At 34.2% G+C, this 8,489-nt stretch overlaps 1 protein-coding gene across 1 annotated transcript in view; it reads right to left on the reverse strand.

Moving 5' to 3' along the window:
• Positions 1 to 993: 993 nt before the first annotated feature.
• LOC107667607 (ATPase family AAA domain-containing protein 2-like) overlaps positions 994 to 8,489 on the reverse strand; it is a 110,329-nt gene continuing 102,833 nt past the window's right edge. Inside the window, exons 27-29 of the mRNA XM_016459316.1 lie at positions 2,290 to 2,430; positions 1,278 to 1,397; positions 994 to 1,071 (exon numbers count right to left, since the gene is read on the reverse strand). Of these exons, the coding sequence (XP_016314802.1) occupies positions 994 to 1,071; positions 1,278 to 1,397; positions 2,290 to 2,430 (339 nt within the window). The remainder of the gene's footprint in view (positions 1,072 to 1,277; positions 1,398 to 2,289; positions 2,431 to 8,489) is intronic.

Genomic DNA, 8,489 nt, shown 5'->3' on the forward strand with positions numbered 1-8,489 from the left:
ATCCCTAATATATATATATATATATATATACACACATACATATACACACTTTAGAATGTGTTTTTTTTTTTTTACCCTTAATGTAATGGATTTTTTTTCCCCTCCTGCTCCATGGCAAGATGGGTAAATGGGTATGCTAGAATATCATGATTAATTCAAATCATCATGACAGAACATGAAGCAGTCAAATGTAGGTTGGAGGACAAAGTAATTTCATGTAAAAAGAAACTAAATCAAAGGCGATCAGCTATCGGATTTTGGTTTGGAAAGAAGTTTCTGGTCTATTTTTACACCATGTCCTAACGATGACATGTTTCCAACATAAAATGATCTTTTCTTCCACACAGTGACAAAATCCAAAAACAATTGGTATTTAAAGGGACAGTTCACCCTAATATGTAAATTGTTAATTTATTCACCCTCATGTTTTTCAAAAATTGTATGATTTCTTTCATGCATGAAACACAAAAGGAGACATCTAGCAGTGTCTGAGCTGCTCTCTTCCAGACAATTAAAGTAAATACCGAACAAGATTTGTTAAGTACAAAAAAAGCATCTTAAATGTAGTCCATATTATTTGTATTCATAAAGCAGCTGTGTTGATATAATTCATTAAAACTTGCTTGACAGCCGTAGAGTCTTTTATAAAGAGCAGTGAGAACATCAGGTTTTGATAGACATGAGGGTGAGTAAATAATGACAGAAGTTTAATTTTTGGATGAATCTGTAAAGAGGAATTTTAGACCAATGACATTCCTCTGTGGGCGGAGCTACCCTGTGCAACATGACAAAAAGAGTAACCAAGAAACTGACTTTATCACACTGCATCTAGTTAGGACTCTGCTTTCCGTTCTTTCAAAACATACAAGGATTTAATACGACTCTCTTTAGCTGACATGGTAATTCTTATTCAGGTCAAAGTGTAACTAACAATTAAACTCTTTCGGCACAGTACAATGTGCAAATAATTAACAAAATCATGTTCAATTTCCGCTATCCTCTGTGGATCTCAGCTCCAGTCCACAGGCTGCAAACAATCCAACGATCTGACGGAGACCAGCGGATTAAAATCTAAACACATACAATAGATAAAGATAAGATAAAGATACAATCATCCTGGAATTAATAAATACGACTCCATTAGGGTCCTCTCAAAGAGGAATTGGTACACAACATGCAAATTAGCCTTCAGTCACGCCGGCCATAATTCCTTAGAGCAATTCTAATCTGTTTCTGCTGGGCAGCTACCATTACTATTGTATTTGAGAACAGCGCACATAATTTCCCAGGAGGCCATGCGAGAGCTCTCCACCATCGGTGCGCCGGCGTAATTTAAACACACAGCAGCTGTTCAGTGTGCCGTGTTCAGTCACTGTGTATCCATCTCCTCTGAGCTGCTGTAACACACACAACACATGACTGAACTGAATATTATGAGTCATTAGTCAGTATAGAGCTACTAGTTAATAATAGGATCGTTTTAATTTAGTATTCTACTGGCTCAGCATTTATTACAACAAATAATTGGAGATAAAACATACAGAGGTACTAAAACAGTATATTTATATAGTATATTTATAGCCTAATCCACTTTATAACTGGTTTTCCTTCAGGAAAATAAAAAAATAAACATGGTTTAGAAATACTAAAAAGTAAATACTACTACTACTACTAATAATAATAATAATAATAAAATTAAATTAAGGTATATAAAAAATAAAATAAGGTTTGGGATTGTATCTTAAATAAAATAAATCTAATAAAATAAATAAAACTAATGTAGTAAGTTTTTAAAAAGAACATAGGAAAAAATAATTAAATTATAGCATAAAAGCCATCAAAAATATACATAAATTTAAACATACTATAGAAATATTAAACCCTAACCCTAAAAATAAAATAAAACAGATGGATTTACATGTTTGACATTAGCACACTAAATAAAATTTAATGTAGTATTGGATTGTATATCAAATCAAACAAATAAAGGTAATAAAATATTGTTTAGTGAAAGTGGGTCACCTGTTAACATGTGGTACAATTACTGCACACAACCCTCTCTAAACTATGTGTATTTACAATTTATATGCTTGTGTGGGTAAATCACTTGCAATACACCCATGAAACAAAAATGTGATTAACTGCAAAAGAAAATAGTACCCTTTATATGAGATCTTAGGAAACCAGGGCCATGAAGTCATCATATTGATGTGTGTGTGTGTGTGTGTGTGTGTGTGTGTGTCTCTATCAGACGGGTCTTGTCGTAGTCTCTGCGGTGCTGGTAAATACACTGGCTGAGCACGGAATCAGACGGGTCTTGTCGTAGTCTCTGCGGTGCTGGTAAATACACTGGCTGAGCACGGAGTAAACTCTCTCCAGATGATCCACACTGAAGCCGTCACTTTTCACAACCACCTTCTCCAACAGAGCCTGAAACACAGGAAAATAAAACATGATTAGACATTTCCGTCATCATTTACTTAATGTCATTCCAAACGTGTGTGGCGGAAATTTTGATGACTGTTTTTAAAGCTCTTTTCCATCCAATTACAATGAACATAGAGTGAAGCTTTCAAACCTCAAAAACAACACAAAATCATCATGAAAGAAGTTTATTACTCATGAGCTTATTTCAAGTCATCTGAAGTCATATGACAGCTTTGTGTGAGGAAAAGACTCAAATGAGTTTATAACAGAAGTTCATGAAAGAACCTTTTGAATATTTTCAATGAATCATTTGATTAGGTTCATAAAACCAGTGATTCATTTGAATCGGGACTGATCTGGTTCTTTAGTTCAACTCACTGATTCCATCCCTTCGCAGCAGCTAACAACAGAAATGATCAGTGGAAAACAACTTAATTTTTAATCTGCTTCTCACACAAAGCTACAGAAGTTGTTTATGAACAACTTTAATAGTGCTTTTGTGTCGGTTTTTGCTTGAAAACTTCATTGTAACTGCATGGAAAACCACATCAAGTCTTTAGAATGTTGTCTGTTGAGCTCCACGAGTTTGTAACAATATGAGGATGAGTAAATAATAACCACTTTGATTTTTGGATGAACTACTCCTTACAAAGGAAGCATACTGTACAAAGGTACGGTTAGATTTGAAACATACTGCCAGATTTGCCAATGCAGAAGTGATATTTTTAGCTCGGTGCTTATTAGTATTTGATTTGTTAATGGCAGGAATAATGGCACTCACATAATGGGTTCCTTTTTTTTTTTTGGAGAGAAAAGCTCTTACACTTGAATAAGTCATTTTTGTTCAAGATAGATCTGGCTCTAAAGCAGGCATCTGGAAGTGAGGTAATGAATGAATCACATATAATCCTCAAATACACACGCATCAAGCATTTTTGTAAGGTTCACGCTGACATATGAGCAGCAGAGTCTGTCTCTCGTTCTGATTTTCGTGGCGAAGTTTGACCTGCACCTGCTAACAAATAACATTTCAGCCAAGCATTAAAGCCGCTGATGAGCGTGCGTCCTGCGGTTTGCTGCGCTGCTGGAAAATGACTGTGGCATCTGGAACAGTCTTGAAGAGGCTTAATTTGAAGTTGAAGTTTAATGACATTGTTTTAGTTTCCAGAGACCGCGCTACAAACACGCAGTGAAGGAGATGAGAGCTGACAGCTAATGCAGTGTGGAGGGAAACTCACAGGTGCCAAATCCAGCTCATCACAGCAAACAGCTCGGCCTCCTAAGAAAAAAACCATGCTTAATCCGGTTCTCCAGAAAATACTATCATTTAAATTATTTCCAGACCCTTTAGGTATGTAAAATTACAACAACTGTCTGAATGGATAACACAAAAGCATTTGTAAATGTTTTAATTCTGATTTTCCACTAACAAATTAGTTTGTGATTACTGGACAATTAATAGTCATTTTATAAACACCAAAATAGCAATTCCTGGCTTGGAAAATAATTTAGAATTAAATTATATTTACTATAAAAAGATATACATTTTCCAAAATTATATACTGTACGTTAGAAGATACGAGAAAACCCTTTTTAAATATTAAATATCTATATGATATCTAAATGATATCTATTTAAAATATATGCTAGGAAAAAATATATATATAGTTCATTCAGTGAAAAACTGGTAAAATTGAATTATAGAATTTTACTTCTTACATTAAACAGAAACCTCTTACATTTTATATTTTGAATCTATTTGACTATGAATACTTAGGACCATGTGATATTTCAGTTTTTCTTTTTTAATAAATCTGCAAAAATGTCAATGTCAATGTCAATGAGTTATGGAAATGTTTGAAATGACCGTAACACTGCACTACTGACATTTTCAAGAGAAATGGAAAAGATTCAGAACAGAAAATAGACTTGTTGCCGTGTTAAATATACACATGAGAACTGAGAGCGCACACATAGAAAATAAGTGGAAAAATAAATGAACATTAACCGAGAGGGTAACCTCCAGAAGATAGTTTGAACAGACGCACACCTGCAAATGAAACAACTGTGACAACACTGAGCTCCCAACACGTACACCCACGAAGGGAGGTCAGCCATCTTCAAAAGCAATTAAGATCACGGCGACAGCTAATTAAGCCACATCATAATTACCTTCATTTCATGCGCAGCTCCAGAATGCGAGTATTTACTGTTTGCGCTGGGTTTAATTAAAATGCCTCAGACTTCACAGTGGCTTTTCAATTGACATGTTCATCACAACGATCCTCCGGCCAATCGTGAGCTCATCAAGTCACGCTGGGACAAGTTATTACTCGGACTGCACTGGTCTGAGTCAACATAAACAGTGCTGCTTTCTGATAAGGTTGGAGCCAGAAAGAACAAAGCACAAGGAGTGTGCCCAGATTAACAATGAACGGCAGTAATTGAGGACTAGGGTTTGGTTTTGGGGAGACATTTAATGAGAAAACACATCCCCTGCGGACAGGTTTGAAACCCTATCATTGCAGCACGCTGGCAGCCCCTGAACCAATGAAAACAACCAAACGTGTTCATTAAAAACCACTGGAGGACATTGAAGGTAAATATCAGTATACTGAAGAGCACAACTAAGAAACAACTAACATTGGTAATATACAGATGATAGTGACTTTATTAGTTAGATAATCATGTATAATTGGTAGGGATCCACTGAATGTTCGGTAACCAAAATTATTCGGCTGAAAATGGCAAAAAAAAGCTCTTTCGGTGTTCGAATAAATTGTACCGAACAATGACGTGAAGTGATCAAATAACAACCAACGTAGAGTGAGAGGTGCTTTATAATGCAGCAAACATGTCGACAGTGTGGAAGCATTTAAGTGTCAGAGAAAGACGCAAAATCGACAGCGAGAGGCTGTTTAGTACTACATCACATGTCTTCGATGAGAAGAGGTGGTTGCTGGTTACTGTTACCACGAGCTTGTGGCGCTATCTGCTTGTTAGCCAGGGTTCAAAGTCCAAAGCGTGAGGAAAATCTGCACTGAAACAGTTACTCATCAGTTGCTCAGTAACATTATGATTTTTTACAAGGCATGTGACAATGCGATACGTGCGACCAACATCTTCCCAAATTCGTAATGAGAATCATTTATAAATCTGCTGTTGTCAACAAAAAACAGCACTGAGGTCTTCCTGCGGGTTTCCGCCAAAATAAAACCTGGAACTCCATCAACATTCATAAATGTTAGTATTGTAATTTTACAGTTTTTCTGTAAAATAACATAAGACAGGCAATAATAATGATAATAATAATTACAACAGCTCTATTAATACATTTATTATAGCATTCACACAGTGTCCAAATTGGGATCTGTAAAATTTTCTATTTTTTTTTTTAAAGTCGCTTCTGCTCAGCAAGGCTGCATTTTTGTACAGTAAAAAAATACATGCCTGATTCAAGAAGGGGGTCTCAAAAATATTCTTCTTCTAACTTATTAATTTTAAGTTAAATTGTGCTTTGTTGGTATAATGTCTGCTGGAATGTTAAAAAATGTTCAGTGTTAAATAAATACTTTTAAATTGTTGTTTTGTAATTGATCTTCTCTTTGAAACGCAAGACAAAATAGTAAAAAGCACATTGGCAGTGGTGAGAAAAAATGCGGAAAAAACCTGTTCAGTATCCAGCCTTTGACCCAGTGTTTCATTTTGTTCAGTTTCGGCTTTGGACAAGAATTTTCATTTCGGTGCATCCCTAATAATTGGCTGAAATGGACAGAAGTGTCGGTTCCAAACTAAAAACTTTTAAAAATTGAGTCAATAGTGCAGAATAAATTTTCATGCAATTGTGTTAGTCTTAGCAGTGTTAATTTTGACAGCAAATTTTGATTTAGTTTTAGTCATAGTCTTTTGACTAAAATGCCATTTAGTTTTAGTCATATTTTAGTCATCTAAATTGTTTTTTAGTTTTAGTCTAGTTTTAGTCGACAAAATATCATACGATTTTAGTTGACTAAATCTACAGTAAATTTAGTCGGCTAAAATCGAATGGGTTTAATTACAGTGTAATGCATTTATTAAGCATTTCTCTAAAATTTCCAAACTCATTATATAGGTTTGATATTAAGGTTTTATCATGATAGATACTGATTTAACTGCGGTGGCACACAACATGCCTTTGTTATAGCATAAAGCATGCATTCTTTATAGCAACTTGTTTACCATATTCTTCATTCTTTCAAGCAGACATTTATTTCTATAAATAAATTTAGATTAATCTTTAGGGCTACTAAAGTTTTTCAGTCAAGAGCAGTGAGTGATTTTCTGTCTTTCTGTTGTTGCTTGATTAACATCAATGACTCGAACAATAGCAACTATATTTGGCAGCTATCACTTTAAAACCGAATGCACAGCTGCAATGGATGCAATGTACTGATACACATTCTCCCTACTGTTTACGTTCACTTAAGACGTAATCAACTGTGTTTACGTGAATACTCGTCAAAACGGACAATTCGACAATTCTGTGTGTAATTCTCCGTTCATGCGACGCGAGAAAGTCCTTGTGTGCTGTGAGACCCTCCCTAACATTTTCGTCTCGTTTTTATTCGTTGACGAAAATGTCAATAAATTTGTGTCATAGTTTTTGTCATTCAAAAAGAGTTTTAGATCGTTATCGTCGTAGAAAAAAATGTCGTTGATAAATTATGATGAAAATTATTCGTCAACGAAATTAACACTGGTCCTTAGCTATCAGAAGATATTGCGTTTCACTAATTTTCATCAATACATTATTAAACACATTATTAGTCCATAAAGTAAATAATGTAGTATAAATGTTCATGCAATTGTGTCCTTAGCTATCATAAGTTAGTTTCATCAGTTTTTTCACCATTACATTATTAGTCCATAAAGTGTGGTAAAAATTTTGTTACTTAGTTAGTAGCAGATTAGCAAGATTTGTCAGCATCTTGTACCATTACATTTCTGACTAAATATGCTATATATAAAATATTGCATATTACATAAAATTAATAATTTGAACTTACTTTTGAATTTATATTTTGAATTCATTGCAATATGAATTCTTTAATACATATTTATTTAGTATTTTGATCAAAAACTCTTAAAACTGTCAGAAAACAGTCAATGGCATTACGGTGACAACATGTTATGAATGACAGGGGAGAAAATGCTAAATAATTAGTAAATATCACACTTGACTAAGGCGTCAATTACAGGGATTAGGTGTGGAGCTTGCTGTTTCTCTGGGTCGTTGCTTAGTCTCAATGTCACTGACTGTGGGAGAACGGTCATGGATGGCAGATTCCCTCCATCAACCCTGAATAGAACGTAATCCTAGCTTTAAAAGACTTGTTCACACAGTCCATTTGACTTTCGCTAGAAGACTTGTTTTGTAATAACCTGACCGGCCCAGACATCAATCCCACAGATGGTACGATACGGAAAACAAGCCATGCAAATAACGGGAAGATTTACATTTTCACAGCAATTTAAAGCCTCAAAAACATTTTATTCCATAAAGTATTCAAGAAATTTCCAGGTTCCCCTACATACTAATAACATCCAGAGATATATCCATATTAAAATTGTATTTTAAAAGTACAAATATTACAGTAACTGCTGGATGAACCATCGTTTTACCAGCCTACACAGATACACAAAGGTCAGCAAGTTATAAATATTTTGCAATATAAAAACTAAATAAAAAAATAAAGAGCAAAGGAAACTGAAACTGAAAGGTCAAGACAGATTGACATGTTGCAGTAAAAGTAGATTTTCTCAAAACGTCTTTGCTTAAAAAACAAAAGGCCGAAAAGTTATGCTACAAAGAAGAAAAAAAAAAAGTTTTTACTTTTATACAATAAAATATTTAATATACTGTATGTACTATTGATTTTATGAACACTGAACACAATGCTTTTAAAGCTGATGTAATTCAAATAAATTATTAAATTATTATGCACACACACATATATAGTTTACCTGTTTTAAAAATCATTAAATAATAAAACCAATACTATTCTTAAAACTGAGGGCTATAT

Source organism: Sinocyclocheilus anshuiensis, unplaced genomic scaffold (genome assembly GCF_001515605.1).
Source record: "Sinocyclocheilus anshuiensis isolate Anshui unplaced genomic scaffold, SAMN03320099.WGS_v1.1 scaffold1189, whole genome shotgun sequence".
NCBI lineage: Eukaryota > Metazoa > Chordata > Actinopteri > Cypriniformes > Cyprinidae > Sinocyclocheilus > Sinocyclocheilus anshuiensis.